The sequence below is a fragment of the Mastacembelus armatus genome, chromosome 22, assembly GCF_900324485.2.
Source record: "Mastacembelus armatus chromosome 22, fMasArm1.2, whole genome shotgun sequence".
Lineage (NCBI taxonomy): Eukaryota > Metazoa > Chordata > Actinopteri > Synbranchiformes > Mastacembelidae > Mastacembelus > Mastacembelus armatus.
Genome location: NC_046654.1, coordinates 15,291,514 through 15,307,175, shown reverse-complemented (window position 1 = coordinate 15,307,175; position 15,662 = coordinate 15,291,514). Strand labels below are relative to the sequence as shown.

Sequence of the window (15,662 nt, the reverse complement as noted above, 5' to 3'; positions counted from 1 at the left end):
AGTAATTTTAGTTTTTATTCATTCAGAGCAGTTTTTACAATGTCTAAACATCATTTTTCAGTGCTAAAACTACTTTCTCCAGAACACAACAAAGATAAAACGCTCGCTCTTAACATCAAAATATCCTTTGCTACTAGAAAATGAGCTCATTATACAGTTTAAAATGGATGATTCTGGGCACCCTTCTCTCTGTTTCGTCCTATTTATTCTTCTGTATGTAATGTATAATGTGAATCATAAGCACAGTCGGGCAGAGGACACACTATATTTCTCAGCTTGTTTGCATAAAAGAAAACCAAAAAATTGGCTTTTTGGGCCACATTTATAAGGAGTTAATTCAAAATAAATAGTCATATTTGACTTTATGGGTTTTTACTTAATGCACAAGTGTTTTACTAATGCATAACTATAACTTCTAGTCTGCTGAAACTAGAAGCTGCAGCATTTGAAAGGTTAAAGCTATCGGATATCTTTAAGCTTTACTGCAGTGACCAGTGACATAAAGTAAAAATGTGTAAGGTGAAGGCCACTGCATTTATGAAATTGAAAGAGTGTCTTCATGCCCAAATTGCGCTTACATGTGGACTGAACACTTCATTCATGTTTGCTCATCCTGCTGTAACCGTACTTTTAGCTGTGACTAAATTTCTTGTCTAGACCTCCCAGACTGATGGGTGAAGGCTTTGTGGTTATGCAGTCCAATGATGTTGACATCTACTATTACCAGGATGAACCTGGTATGCACACACACATGCACCCAGAGACCATTTAAAATATAGGCTTTGAATACTGTACTTCATTTCATTACTAGCAGAGGAATCTGACTGATATATTAGCATTGCTTGGCTGATGATGAAATTAGCGCAGTGAACAATATGTCAATCAGCAAGCCGTGGGTAGTAAAGGCGCTCTTTGGTTTGGCGTTTGTGTGTATGTGCAGGTCTGGTCCCTGTGGAGCAGGAGAATGGGGAAGAGGCAGAAACATGCAGTGAAGATGATAAACTACAGGACTTACCTCCATGTTGGGGTTTGGACATTGTCTGTGGCAAAGGAACTGACTTCAACTATGGGCCATGGGCAGATCGCCAGAGGTACGTGACACACACATAAATTCAAATATGATCGGTCAATTTCAGCATTGTAAACAGCAATCATTAGCATTAAAATTTGGCCAGAAACCCTGCTAAATTCTTAGCAAATAATAAACACAAATGATGCCAAGTCCTGCATGTCCTCCACGTCTTCAAAACTGCATCTTTAATGTGATGATTTGATTAGTCAGAGCTATTTCACTGAGAGCAGTTCAATACGAGCCAGTTTATGATACTGGAATAGTAAATGACAAACTTCTGAAAACATAGCACCATCTTGTGTGTGTGTTTTAAGAGCTACAGATACAAATGTAAAAAATGTATGATTAGTGCTTTTTAATTTTGGACTTATTGAATCCTCAGAAAGAAAACAGCTGAGATTTTCAATGCTTTTGATTTGGTATGAGCAAACACAGCCTTGCATTTACCTGAGTGTGTATCTTTCTCAGGGACTGTCTGTGGAAGTTTTTCCTTCCAGCTGATTACCAGGCCATGAAAGTGAGCGAAGTTGCTCAGCCAGGAAAACCCAGGCAGATCCAGGCCTTTGAACTCCGCATGAACATTATTGCTGACGCTACCATTGATCTGCTTTTCACAAAAAACAGGGTGACTCTTCTTTTTTCCCACCCCATTTGATCTTCCTTCCTCTCCTCGCTGCTTTCCTTTCTTTGTCTTTATTCCTCACCATGTTTTAGCTACTGATGGTGCTTTATGTTTTATGCTTTCTCAAATTTCCATCCTGCAGCACTGCAGAGGTTTTTACAAATCTAAGTATGTGAAGTGTATGCTAAATAACAACTTAAATGCATAATGAATAAAAACATAAAAAGGCTTGTGTCAGGGGAAACTGACATTTTATTATGTCTTTTGAACATATTTTTGTTCTGAAATGGTGGCTTTCCTAGGCTTTTTAAGGCAGCCGAGTTGCCCTTTCTAATAAGTTGTGACAACATCTGTGTTTTTTCTGTTTGCTTTCTCTCTCTCCCCCATCTTTCTGTTACTAGGAAACCAATGCCATCCATGTGAATGTAGGTGCAGGCTCTTACCTGGAAGTCAACATCCCCATGACTGTAGGAGAGAATGGTAAGCATGTATTCCAAGTGCAGTAGACCAAAATCTTAAAATGCATTTTGTAATCATTTCAACCATTGAAAAAAAAAAAAAAAACTATTTTTGTACTAAATATTTTTCACAGTGAATTAGCAGGACTAAGGAGTGTGTAGTCAATATATCAAAAATGATTACTAAACCCTTGGTAATTATGTTGCCTAGAGGGCTTTATTTGCACCTATTAAGTAGGTCAGAATCCCAGCATGGCTATAGTCAGGGTTTTTTTTTTACCAAATAAATAGTCATGCTCATGACTGAAGCCAAAATAATGGCTCAGTAGTGTCTTTGTACAAACAAACCAATACTTACAATACAGGAGCTTTGCACTGTATCTGTCTTACTTCAGTAACTATTGTACTGAGACTTTACATTTACTATGCATGCTATTCATATGTAGGATCCTATGAAGCTGTGTGTTATGTAAATAGCATTGAAATCATTGATTATTGACAAAGACAAGAAATCCCAAAACAAAAGTGGTGTCAAACAAGTTCAAGACAAAAGTGGAGGAGACCATATTGACTTATTGCAGTTCTCTGCTGTTCTTTGCTGTAAAACTAAGCACATACTTGTCAGTCGGTAGGAACTATGACTACGCTTTACTACATGGGCTCAGTTGAGTGTCTTTCTGTGTAATACTCATTGCAAGAACTTAGTTGCAGCTTTGGGAATTGATGGCCTTGATTTTCTGCTTCTGTCTCCTGCTCTCAGGCTACTCTCCCACCATCAAAGGTCAGCTGCTTCATGTGGACACTACCAGCAGCATGCTGTACAGGACTCTGCTAGAGGCTGAGATGTTAGCCGTAAGTGGCAGGTTATTGCATACGAAACTTTTTAGTTGACTTTTTGAGAAAAGTTTGTAAAAATTCTCATTTTGAAACTGCAAACCCATTTTGCCTCTATCTTTTATTTCAGTTCCATGTAATAGCAAGTTACCCTCGGGTGTGGAACATGCCTCAGTCATGGCAGTGTGAGATTGAAGTGTACAAAGCCACCTACCATTTCATCTATGCTCAGAAAAACTTCTTCACTGGTGAGTACCACAGCAAACACATAGGACAAACAACAGACAATCAACATACACTTGAGTTTTAGTAAGCTTAGATAATTAGCTTTTGGCACTTTTAACAGTGATATCCATACAAGTAAAGAAATCACTCTGACCTTCTTTTTAGATTTAATCCAGGACTGGGCAAGTGACAGTGCCCCAGACATCTACTCCTTTGTCCCCTATTCTTGGAAGTTCAAGATTCTTTTCCACCAGTTTGAGATGATCTGGGCAGCGAACCAGCACAACTGGATTGACTGTTCGACCAAACAGCAGGAGAATGGTATCAAAGATGCTCTTTTTAGATACATATTCTTTCTACTGTACATCACAGAGTGATATGTTTTATGCAAGAACCAGACTAGATACTTTTGCCAAATTTGATGAAAGTAATTGATATTTTGGACTTTAGTTAACAGGTTAAAAAAGACAGGTGTTAAGTCAGACTTTATTTTATGCACATTGCCTAAATTTCTACAACAAACCTTTTTAACCTTTGAGTCAGACTTCAAACCACTGGTCTATTTTAAATATATGCAGACATTTAAGTGCGACAATAAGGAAATTACACTGCAGATTTATGTAAGGAGCCATACAGCTAGACATTAATGATTTAAATACTTCTCCTGAAATGAAGCACACGATTTTGTCCCATTGGGGAAAAAAAATAGTGAGTGAGTGATGCAGTAGTTTAAAGTCTTTGTAGTGTAACAAATAGACCTGCCATTATGTATGTCTGCACAATTCAGACCTAGCCATGAAGGCAATCGATACTTTAATGCCTCTTATACCTCTTATAGCCCTGGAAACTGCTGCCCATGACATGACATATTATACAGTACATATTCTACTTAATCCCAGAGCAGGCCAAACTAATCAATCGCCTTATTGATCTTCCGTAGTGTACCTGGCAGCGTGCGGCGAGACGCTCAATATAGACTTCACTTTGCCATTCAATGAGTTTGTTCCAACCACCTGCCATACCCGCTTCAGTTTAAAGGTAAGTTGTTCCTTAAGTGAATATGATTTGTTCCTAAAATACTGGAACTACAGTGAACACACTGTGGATTTTCCTATTGGTTAAAGGCTCATTTTGAGATTCATATGCTTCTGTTATGCACCATAAATGGGAGTACTGTGACACAAACTCTGAACGTGTGTGGGTACATGCTTTGTCCTCCTCAGGCAGAGCATACAGACATGCGACTGTCCCTGCCAGAGTGCCACCCGAGCCGCTATCCCCTCCTCACCTTGGCCAAAGACTACCAGAACATCAAGCTGCCCCCTGACATGTTCATGCCAGGCGAGAATCAAGGAGCTCCCCCTCCCAAACCCACAAAACCCCGGTGGAGGAAAATCACTAGCGCAGAGTGAGTGAAACCTGGGAATTATTTCCCTCTAGTTCTGGGCAGAAAGTGAGCGTGTTAGCAAAGAGCAGAGTGATTCATCACCATAACACTGACTCACCATCAGTGCTGAGGTAGAAGGTAGTAGGTGGTAACTTCAAGTAAATGTACAACCAACCTTCACTTTTCATGCTTTGGTTGGCTCAGTAGCTGCTGACTGTTGGTTTGAAGTAGCATGTAATTGCCTGTCTAATAGGACTATGAAACATTTTGGATTGTGTTCCCCTCAGCTGTGGGGAAAAACAATTATATATTCTTTTACCACCTTTAGGTTTAGGTATTCATCTTTTGACATAACGATGAGATTTATAAACTGCTGCACTATGTGTGATGTCTGTCCTTTTCCATTTGGACCCATTATTATGTAGAATACTGGTCTTCATCCATTTTAGTCTCCATGAGTTTTTTGGAATGCAGGGTCTGTTTCCAGACCAACATAAAGGGCTATGAAAGTTTGAAGAGTTGCTGAAGAGATGCTGAAGAAGCTTTGCTTAGCTTGGTAGCACATGCATTGTGCGCTCTGTACATAATAACTCAAAGCAAGATAATTTATTATGTATAACCCAAAGCCAGACTGTACTGATGGAGCACTGTAAGAGGCCCACTTTCCCCCCTGGGAGGTAACGATTGAACTGTATCTGTGCTGCAGAGAAATCTGGTGTGACCCATTTGCTGTCTCTTGCCTCTGCTGTGTGTCCTCGAGATGAACGGTTCATAAAGCAAACGATGAACTGGAAAATCCACTTGAAATGGTGATAAACTCAGCATTATGACTCTTCTGACTGTACATGTTTCTTCCTCCTTACATCAGTGCTGGCTGGGTGGATTGCTGGAGTGTTCCCAACTTCTTGCTCATCATTGACTACACCTGGCACCCCATTTATCCCCAGAAGGCTGATGAGCAACTCAAACAGTCGTGTAAGCTCACTTTATTATCGTTTCTTTGTTGTTTTTTGTAAAGCCACACATAAGCATGGGAACTGTGTTATAATCTTAGTTTGCGTTTTCTTTGCCTTTCATGGCTGTTTTCCATAATCTTGTCTAACCTGCTAATGAATTGTCACCCAGTATCTGAGATGGAGGAATCCATGCTGTCAGCTTTGCGGCCCCCAGAACACACCTCTGTACCCCACAGTGCGCCACCCCGCTACTCCTCTACATCTGCCACAGCTGCCCACAACCGGGTGCACACTGACCCCTCAGAGCTGCCCCCTGACAGACTTCATGTGGAGATGGAAATGTCGCCAGATTCCCAAATAATTTTGTATGGGCCTTTGCTACGAGCACTGATTTCTATCAAGGTACAAAATTCTTTAATAAAAATCTTGTTTTATTTTTTTTAACTATCTCGTTAATGTTTTTTGCACTCAGTGTAGTTAGTAGTCCAGTTTAATAATAAAGACAAGTTGTGTAGATTTTAATGAATAACATAAGCACCAGGAACCCATTGGTATAACAATAAATTAAAAGTCCCCATTCTATTAGAAGTCCTCCTGACATCCCTGTCTACACAGGAAAACTATTTTGGTGAGGACGACATGTACACAGACTTTGAGGAGGCAGTGTCCAGCCCTGTGTTGTCCACCTCAACCTCCTCAGGCCTTGGTTGGTCTCCTCTGGGAGTGGAGGACACAGAACACAAGGAAACCCCAGACATTCATCCCCTTGCCCTGCGCCCCTGGGATATCACTGTGCTCATCAACCTCTACAAAGTCCACGGCCGACTGCCAATAGTAAGACTGATGACTGTCAGTAGTAGGTCAGTGGTTTGGTTTCAGAAAGAGAAAGCCGTGTAGAAATACAGCAAATAAGCTGCAGTCAAAGATAATGAAACTATACCACTTAAAAATGCACTGAGGTCTGTATGCCAGACATGGGCACTACATTTGAAGTATAAAAATAGTGTGTACAAGTATGTTGCATACTTTAACTGCCTTTTGTCTCCTGGCTTGCAAGGAATATTTTTATAAACCTGTAATCCATGCTTTTTATTGTAAGTTAGGGTGTGTTTATGTTTATGAAAGCATGATTCTTAAGACTGCGTACTTTCTCGTGTGCCTCCAGCACTGCAGCAGTGAGGGTCCCGAAGGTCCATCCGGCTTCCTGGAACGCCTGTGTTTTGAGATGAAAAAGGGTTACAAGGAGACGATGCTTCAGCTGCTCCTGTCTCCCATTCACATCTTTATCAGTGACAACTACCAGGTATGAAGCACAGCTACATACCCCTCTGATGCTGCTTATGTTGGCTATATATGGTGCATACATTATTTAGATTTAAATTTCATTTGTATAAAAGCATAAAGTAAAACTAACTTACTGCAGTAATACATATTCAAACGATGTGTCATGTTAATAGAGCAAACATCACACAAAAACTTCTTTAATATAGTAAATCAAAGGGTGACTCACTCCTTGGAAAACACCCTGAGTAAAGCCTGCAGCCAGTGTTGTATAATGTGAAACATGCCAAACACAGCCACGTTTGCTTATGGTATATTCTTATTGAATTTCCACGCTCTTGCTGTAGTTGGATCCTGTTTGCTGCTCAAAGTGAATAACTTTCCCTAATACCTGTCAAAAGGGATTAGGGAAAGTTATTCCCTTAAAAATGTGGTGTTCATCTCTCTATTCCAGTTTTAGCTGTTGCTATTTAGCTGTTATTTCCTTTTGTTTTAGCTGAGTTTTATGATGTAAGCTAAACATTTGTTTGTGTAAATCACAATCACAGCGTCCCACAGCAGATGGGGTGCTAAGGGACGGCCACCTGAGTCTCTCTGGCCTACAGATGAGAGCCCATGCCATGTTCTCTGCTCAGGGCCTCCCCCTGGGCAGCGACACACTGGAGTATGCCTGGCTGATCGACATGCAGGCTGGTGGGCTCACCGGCAGGATCACAGTTCCACAGGTAGTATGTCTGTGTGAGTGGAATGTAGTAGAGATAAATGTGTGCAGCCTTGGATTACATCACAGAGCATCAGCCTGATAGGAGTGTTTGTGTAACTCTGGTCAAGCACTTTTCACACTGTGTTTTCTAAAGCTTGCTTGTATGAACCATGTATAGAATATAATACTGTATAAAATATCCATGGAACAAATACTACTTAATAATGTCAGAATGATTCATAATCTTTATGTTATACCTTGTGGTGGTGTTATATTTAATTGTATTATTTTTTTAAATGAGTTTAACTCCTGTTTTTTATTGTGTGTTTGCCCTTGCAATGAGCATAATTAACGTAATTTTGAAATACTAATGTTGTGTTTCTGTGTGTGATTCTTAGTTGGCTAGTATGATAGAGTGGGGTGAGTCTTTCATTTTCCATGTGGTGTCCCGAGAGTTCCAGCTAGATCAACCAAAGCCTTCTGTCATCTGTCAGCACGGAGCTGACCGCCGCATCTGCGATGCTAAGGTACAGTTAGGCAGTATAACATGAAATGCCAAACAATTGCCGAGCCTCATGTTCACTTCCTTTGCTGTGGCTGTCTAACTTTGGTTTGCACTAGTTAACAGCCATGTGTGTATGAATGTCACATTGGAAAGCTTTTAAATTAGCTCATTATAGCTGAATGCTTTTTTTTTTTTTTTTTTTACGAGATGAAACTTTGGCCAGAACTGTCTAGTGTGAAAGGCAATGTGCAGATGACATTGGATAATAAACAGAGACCACAGTGGACCTTTCTGTAACAATGGGTGACTCAGAAAGTACACTGTTGAAGAAACAATTTCTAACACAAAAACTATTGATCTAATCTCGGAATCTATACATAGCATGCATATATATCACGTATGAAATAAAGTTGTTTCACAAAATATCTTTTTTGTATGAGAATACTAACAAGGATATTTTTAAAAACTTTGCCTGAGAGCCCTCATTAGTTTCTGACAGCTAAGCAGCTGTGGCTACAGGCTATGCAGCAGCATGCAAAGCAGAGACTAAACACTTGTCTGACAAGTCAGAAATGGCTTCCTTGCAATCATTGAAAAGTTTCTGGTGCTGAAATTATTGTTTTTCAGATGAGCTGCCTGCCAGGTCACTGCCGCACATCAGAGGAACTGAAGTACACCATGACCCGACTTGCCATGGATGGAGTTGACCTCTTCATCGTGGAGCACGGTTGTGCTGCCAGCATCAAGGTAATTAGCAGCAGCTACATAGTTGTTTAACACCTGTCAGCTTAGAAACAAACGATAGGTTTTTGGATTATTTACACATCTTTTATTTCTCCTTTCTGTCTTTTCCTCCAGACGGGTATTATTCGTTTGGCCAACTGCAACCTTCACAGCCAGGCAGTGGGAGAGGGCATCAGTGCTGTGGTACAGGACATAAACATCCGACAGTACATTGAACAGCAGCAGCAGTACAGTGAGACAACCAGGCTGCAGCCGGCTGGACAGGGTCAAGGTCCGGGTCAGCCGTTAGGTCTCGGTCAGCCCCCTTTGCTGCGACGCTCCGTCTGGCTGGAAGCGGGTTCAGTCAACCTGAACCTCATCACGGCAGATATTGCCCTGGCCGCTGACCACCCGGCCAAATGTGAAGTCCAGAGGCATTTTCTGGAACTACACGATGCTCAGACCAAAAGGTAGAAGCCACCCACTGTCATCTGTTAATTGCTTTTTTAAGCAGTTAGCAGATGACACTTTGTGTGTGTGTGTGCATGCTTTTTGTGTATCTTTGTCATTGTGTGGACAGAGTTGTGTTTGACAGTAAGAACATTGTGGCTGGTGCTCTAACTTCAGAGGGCTGCTTTAGTGTTTAGACTTGGTTTCAGGGCTAAAGGTATGTTGAGGATTGTGGTTGGTAAGGTTAGGGTAATGGGCTAGGGAATGCATTATGTCAATGATAGTTGACGTAATGCACAAAGATAGTTGTTGTGAGGATTTTACACATTTGTTCCTCACCAGACACTGTAGCTGTAGATCATTGGCCACTATTGTTGACATTGTTTCTGTTTTAAAAACACCATTTAAAGACATGTCTAAAAATTCTTTTCAGATTCCCACTACCACAGGTCCATTCTGTTCTTAATTGTTGCTTTCTTCATCATTTTCGGTGATTAACTCTACCTTTCTCCCATTTCTACTCAGACTTTGGTTCTTATGGCCAGAAGAGGCGAGCATTCGAAACAAGCGCAGCAGGAACCGCTGTGGCTGCCTCGGAGGCTGCAGGTTCTTTGGCGGCACCAACGTGGGCTTAGACTTCTTCAAGCTTGAAGAGCTGACGCCCTCCTCCTCATCTGCATTCTCCTCCTCCAGCACTGAGTCTGACATGTGCTATGGTCAGTCCTTGCTACAGCCTGGGGAGTGGATCATTACCAAGGAAACACCCAAAGTGGATGGTATGGATTTGTTAACGTGTTATTACAAATGTTCTGATATCCATCAAAACAGTGTTTCTGCCCCAGAGGTTGCTTTGGGTTTCTTGTGAATATAAATATTTGTTTTAGTTCATTCAAACCATCTGAGGTTTATTATTTGAGAATTTGTGAAACATAAATGAGAATATATTAAGCTTGTTGTCATTGTTATGTCTGCCAAATGTATCTGATGAGACATGCATGTGGTTTAAAAATGCTGAATGTACCATGCTGATATGGGAACTGTGAACTTACATGTGCTTCATGTGAGATATAATGGAAAAGACATACCAAGCTGATGCCATAAGCCATATTTAGAGGGTGTTTGGTCCATGTTTTCTCAGGGAGAGTAGTTGGATTGAAAACAGACGCCCACTCACCATGCCTGCCTCCTGAGCTGCCTGAGAGGCGCGGTCAGCAACACCTGAGCCTACAGGTGCCCCAGCGCTCCCACAGCTCTGCCTCTTCCTCTGAAGAAAATAGTTCATCTAGTGCTGCGTTACCATTGCTGGCTGGAGAGAGGGACACCCCCTCGCCAAGTACAGAGGAGCGTGTGTTCCCTGCGAACAGCAAAAGCACTGCTGAGTGAGTAGTATGCAAAATAACAAGCTCCATGGGTTGTTGTCTATTTATCAATTCTTGATTTTATTTTAAGAAGTATAAGCATATGGAATCTATAATATGACAGCACAAGCAAGATTTCCCATGTCTGTGTAGATAGTCCTGAATTATAATAATAATAAATTGATTTATTGCCCTTAAACAGCCAGTAATTCTCTTAATTTTTCTCCTGTTACTGTGCAGCACTCTAACGGAGGTCCCAGAGGTCTCACCAGTCTCACCTAACAGCTCCCAGGATCGCTCTGCAGTGCGCTCACCGCTCTGTTCCCCTCTCAAGCGCCAGTCATCTGTACACTCAGGTCGGCTGGGCAGCACCAAGAGCCTGTCAGCTGCGGTCTTCACAGACAAACCTCCACCAGTTCTGTCTGGAGGCGTCCAGTTCAGCAGCGAGGTTTCCCGTAGCGATGAGAACGTCCTGGATTCACCACGTCAGCGCAGGAGCTACGGCTCCTTTCCCTTCACCCCATCAGCAGACTCCAGCACCTTCCATCAGTACCGCTCTGCAGACTCCAGCATGTCAGTGGCTGACAGTGAGGCCTACTTTTCAGCTGCTGAGGACTTTGAACCAATCAGCAGTGCAGACGAGGGTCCAGGGACATACCCGGGCCGCAAGAAGAAGAGAAAGCAGCAAATGCAGCAGCCACAGCAGCCACCATATCACATGGAGAACTACAGGTCAGCTTAGACCATAATGTATTTCATAAAATAGTGAATGGAATATTATGCAAACAGAGCACAGTTTCAGTGCAGATGACAAAAACCTTTGAAGTTACAGAGTTTGAAAATTTGAGATCAGACTGGTTGGAATCAAGTCCAAAGTTAATTGTAGGATTAAGATGACCATAGATTCAAGACAGCTCACAGTAACATCAAAGAGCCTCTTGTTTCTCATGTGCAGAGCAGATGAATGAATGACCTATCCAGAAACTTCTGACTTCCCAGATTGCTTCAAGTGTCAGTCCTTATTATTAATGTTAAAAGGCCATTTTCAAACCTTTTTCCCTCTATGAAAGTAAATGACAATTTTTGATGGTGTGATTATAGTCAATGATTATAATGTTAAGAATAATAATAAGAGTTTATAGAGTATAAATCATGTGAAAACATTGTGCCTTCTTGAAAACACAAACTAATGTACTGAAAGGTAATGTAACAGCGACATACTTCACACCGACCCTAAAGAATTACAACTTCTGATTACTTGCAGTGACAACTTTGCCATGATTATAAAATGCCTTGGTGGGGCGTCATGCAGGAATAGATGGTAACAGTGTCATGACATTTTAATTTTTAATAACCAACAGTTTTGAATGTCATTATGTAAAGTAACTTGCCCTGAAGCTAAACACGTTGCTGCTTTCACTTATTACTTTGATCCGATCATGTATGGATGGATGTGATGTAGAGGCGTTGTAGCAAATTAGATGTTTGATCCATGGGCAGCCACTTATTGCTGGTGTGTTTTGCAAATTGGATTTCAGTTTTGTTGTGCTATTGCCTTGTCATTTTTCTATTACCTAAAATGTTCTCGCATTGATTTCAGCTCGCTTTTTGACTGATACAGCCTCCACAGAAACAAAAATAATCCTTTCAGTCTTATGAAAGGTTTCACCTTGCATACGCCTGTGTAAAAATTAGGCTGAATTCATGAGCATAAATCTGTGTACAGAGCAGAGGTTTCATAGATTCTTGCAGGAATGCTGTTAAAAAGGTGGGTGATATTGTTCAATCACAGTTGATATATTGCATCTAAATGGAAGTGTACAGCTTAATTATGAAATAGAACCGTCAGAACAGCAACATAAAGTATAAATGGTTGTATAGCCAAACGTTAAGGCACCCCTCTTGATAATATTTATTTTAAATCCATGTTTAAATATTTTCACCTCCCTCAGCCGGAGCTCCATCTATCACAGTGTCGAGGGTCCCCTCACCTACCTTCTCAATGGAGAGCTGATCACTGAGCCACGTCCACTGCCCATGCCGCCAATACTCCCCCCTCTACCACCCCAGCCCCTGCCCAGCCACACATCCCAGGCTTCCTTTGTCTCAGCCCTGGCCATGGAGGAGGAGAGCTCAATGGAGGTGGAGAAAACAGCTGAACCCGGACCAGTCACCCGACAGCCACATGTCATGGCGTGTTACCAGAACTACCTGGCCCACTACCAAGTAAAATATTTCAAATTTATCAGTTTTTAGTTTAATTAATAAGTGACAGTTAATAGGATTGTCATAAGTTAATTGTCCTACTCTCTCGCTTTAGTTTAAAATGTATTTGTTTTATTTTGCCCTTCTTCCAGGTCTCAAATTGGTCTGTCAAGCAGCCCACCAATAAGAGGACTTCCAAGTCTTCTCTGCACCGCCCCCTAGATTTGGACACACCCACCAGTGAAGAGAGCTCTGCCTCTTTTGACCAACTCTCTGTACCCAGCTTTAAGGTGGCTTATGATGTTTAGTCTTAGTGTGTGTGTGTATTAACATATTTATAATCTTTACAGTAAGATGCTTTACGTGAAGTGGTGTATTCCTAAAAGTTTAAGCTGTAACTTTTTTTTTCCCCCACTTCAGGTAATTAAGCAGGGCCTCTCAGCCAGCTCTCTACTAGACAGAGGACTTCAGATGATGGGGGAGAACAACAGGTATTTAAGACACATTTTCCCCATTTCAACTTTTAAATCTGAATTTTGAATGGCAGCACCCAAGTGATGAAGTGCATCACACTGATCTTTTAAGTTGCAACCTCTGGTGTTTGATTCATTTAATATGCAAAGCATAATAATAGCTTGTCTGTTCTCCATAGTACACCATATACCCCCCTGGATAAGAGAGCCATGGAGAACACAGACGAGGACACGACAACAGATGACTGGACTCTGGAGCAGCCGTTAGCTCAAACCAGGACCACTGCCATTGTGGAAGTGAAGGGGGCCATCAATGTTGTACTCACACCCCTTGTGGCTGAGTCCTTGGACAGGTGTTTGTTTTTGTTTTGTTTTTTTTAATCTGTGTGTTTTTTAAGGTCTCAATATCTCTTTATTTAAAACAGTGTTTTGATATGTTTGTCATGCTGCTTTTCTTTACCACACCTCCTGGAAAAAAAGATTTTTACTCTCACTTTGAAAAACCTGGTTAAAAAACTTTGGCAACTTGTGGGCTGATTTAAAATCTTTCTCTCACTGCACATTTAATGTTAAAGTTTATTTTTAGCCAGAGGCTAAGATTTAACCTTAAGTCCCTTTAATCTCTGTTCATACTAAAATTCTTTAAAATTCTGCTCACAGATTTTTAGAATCTACAAGTGTGACACTTAACTTGGCCTGCTGGGTTAACAATGCTCTTACAAGCATCCACAGCAGCTCTTAGCTCGAACAGTTTGGCAATGAATTAATTAGCTAGGATGTTCAAGAGTGGCCAAGCATGTACTGACATAGTAAAGGTCAATTTTATATCTCAGTCAGTTTTGATAATACCCTTGTTTCTTAAGTCTTTATGTTACAAAAGTAAAACAACTGAATTAAACTAAATATTTACAATACTGCATTTCTTTAAAATTGTATTCCACCTGTCTGGATATCCTGTCTGTTTCAGGTACATTGAGTCCATGGTCCACTTTGCCAGTATCCGTCACCCTGCAGCCATTCTGGATGACCTGCATGGGAAAGTTCTCAATGAAGCCTATCAGATTAGCAAATCCACAGTCACTGAATCTGTAAGCACAACACACCCACAGATTAACATTATTTCTGAGTTTGTGATTTAACAAAATCAGCTTCTCACTTTAAAATGGCTCTGTTGCCTACTGACTGCTCTCCCTCTCTTTTGGATCTGGATCCACACAGAGCCAAACAGGCAAGCAGGAGCACAAGCTGTCTAAGACAGAGGGCACAACCCCTGGCTCCCTCAACATCTCCCATGGCCAGACAGACCTGTCTGTCAAACCAGATAATGTGAAAATCAAGGGCTTGCAAGCCAACGTCTCCATCCCCAAGGTAAGACCCATGACCTTGAATAATGAGAGGCCAGCAGGGTTCCTGAACATGATGAAGCACATAGTCATGAACACTGCTGTAATTCACATATTTTTGGTTAATATACAGCACACAGTGTGTAGAATAATTATAGTGGGCAATCTCATAAAGCCATAGCTCATCTGGCGGCATAGATTTGTAAACATACCAGTCACCTTTCTTAATATTTTCTCAGTTATCTCAGTAATAAAATACTCCCAGGCTTTTCTCTTCCTGCTCCCCTGAATGGAAGATTCTGTTTTTACTAAATCTTTGACTGGGTATGTAATAAATAACTTTTATTTGCAGCAATTGCAATAATGATTTTGACTTTGCACTCTGTTTATCTTCATATAGTGAGATCCAAAACAATTTGGAAAAGTAACCTCACAAACAGTATGACTAATCTGGCTATTACTGTGTCCATCCCTGTAGAACAATAATGTGACTTTATAAAGCTATTCCTGTGAGCATCGTTATTATTTATGTCCATAGCTTTTGATTTCAATATTTTACTGCACAGTGGGGTTTACTTCAGTTATGTGCTCTTGTTTTTTTTGTTTTCTTCTCCATGCAGGTAAACCTTTGCCTCCTGCAGGCCTCAGTAGAGGAGGGCTCGCCGTCATGCTCCAGTAAGTGCGTCACCCATGTGTCTCTGGTGGCGCTGTGCTTTGACAGGATTGCCACCCAGTTCAGGATGAACAGGTAATGTGTAGACTACTCCTCATGTTGTACGTGTGTGTGTGCCTGAATGTGTGGTTGAGAGAGAGAGAGAGAGAGAGAGAGACTAAAACTTTTTGGAGCATGTCCACAGGGCTAATAGAACTGCTATAAATTAAACTTCACATGCTTTAAAATGCCTGCTGGCTCATTCAGTTGTAGCTGTTTGTCATTTTTTCATCTTAAAACCAGTAGGGGTCATAATCTTTCTAATTCATTTTTCTGTCTAAGTACAAAAAAAAAGACAATATTTTTTATCATACTTTGGTATCCAACAGCAGTCAAGGTGAGATGCAAACACACA

At 41.0% G+C, this 15,662-nt stretch overlaps 1 protein-coding gene across 12 annotated transcripts in view; it reads left to right on the top strand.

The window, feature by feature from the left end:
* Positions 1 to 15,662, top strand: part of kiaa1109 (KIAA1109 ortholog) — a 62,127-nt gene that overhangs the window by 7,678 nt on the left and 38,787 nt on the right. For all 12 annotated transcript variants that reach the window (XR_003294843.1, XM_026293419.1, XM_026293205.1 and 9 more), the window contains exons 9-35: positions 658 to 737; positions 941 to 1,091; positions 1,541 to 1,697; positions 2,096 to 2,174; positions 2,913 to 3,004; positions 3,117 to 3,234; positions 3,377 to 3,532; positions 4,152 to 4,249; positions 4,435 to 4,619; positions 5,467 to 5,573; positions 5,724 to 5,956; positions 6,170 to 6,388; positions 6,720 to 6,857; positions 7,384 to 7,560; positions 7,937 to 8,065; positions 8,671 to 8,790; positions 8,902 to 9,236; positions 9,742 to 9,992; positions 10,355 to 10,595; positions 10,815 to 11,306; positions 12,527 to 12,800; positions 12,932 to 13,069; positions 13,200 to 13,270; positions 13,432 to 13,605; positions 14,220 to 14,340; positions 14,471 to 14,620; positions 15,216 to 15,343. Coding sequence is in view for 11 of the 12 variants with exons in the window: in XM_026293419.1 (XP_026149204.1) it covers positions 658 to 737; positions 941 to 1,091; positions 1,541 to 1,697; positions 2,096 to 2,174; positions 2,913 to 3,004; positions 3,117 to 3,234; positions 3,377 to 3,532; positions 4,152 to 4,249; positions 4,435 to 4,619; positions 5,467 to 5,573; positions 5,724 to 5,956; positions 6,170 to 6,388; positions 6,720 to 6,857; positions 7,384 to 7,560; positions 7,937 to 8,065; positions 8,671 to 8,790; positions 8,902 to 9,236; positions 9,742 to 9,992; positions 10,355 to 10,595; positions 10,815 to 11,306; positions 12,527 to 12,800; positions 12,932 to 13,069; positions 13,200 to 13,270; positions 13,432 to 13,605; positions 14,220 to 14,340; positions 14,471 to 14,620; positions 15,216 to 15,343 (4,614 nt within the window). In the remaining variant the exon portion in view is untranslated. The remainder of the gene's footprint in view (positions 1 to 657; positions 738 to 940; positions 1,092 to 1,540; positions 1,698 to 2,095; positions 2,175 to 2,912; positions 3,005 to 3,116; positions 3,235 to 3,376; positions 3,533 to 4,151; positions 4,250 to 4,434; positions 4,620 to 5,466; positions 5,574 to 5,723; positions 5,957 to 6,169; positions 6,389 to 6,719; positions 6,858 to 7,383; positions 7,561 to 7,936; positions 8,066 to 8,670; positions 8,791 to 8,901; positions 9,237 to 9,741; positions 9,993 to 10,354; positions 10,596 to 10,814; positions 11,307 to 12,526; positions 12,801 to 12,931; positions 13,070 to 13,199; positions 13,271 to 13,431; positions 13,606 to 14,219; positions 14,341 to 14,470; positions 14,621 to 15,215; positions 15,344 to 15,662) is intronic.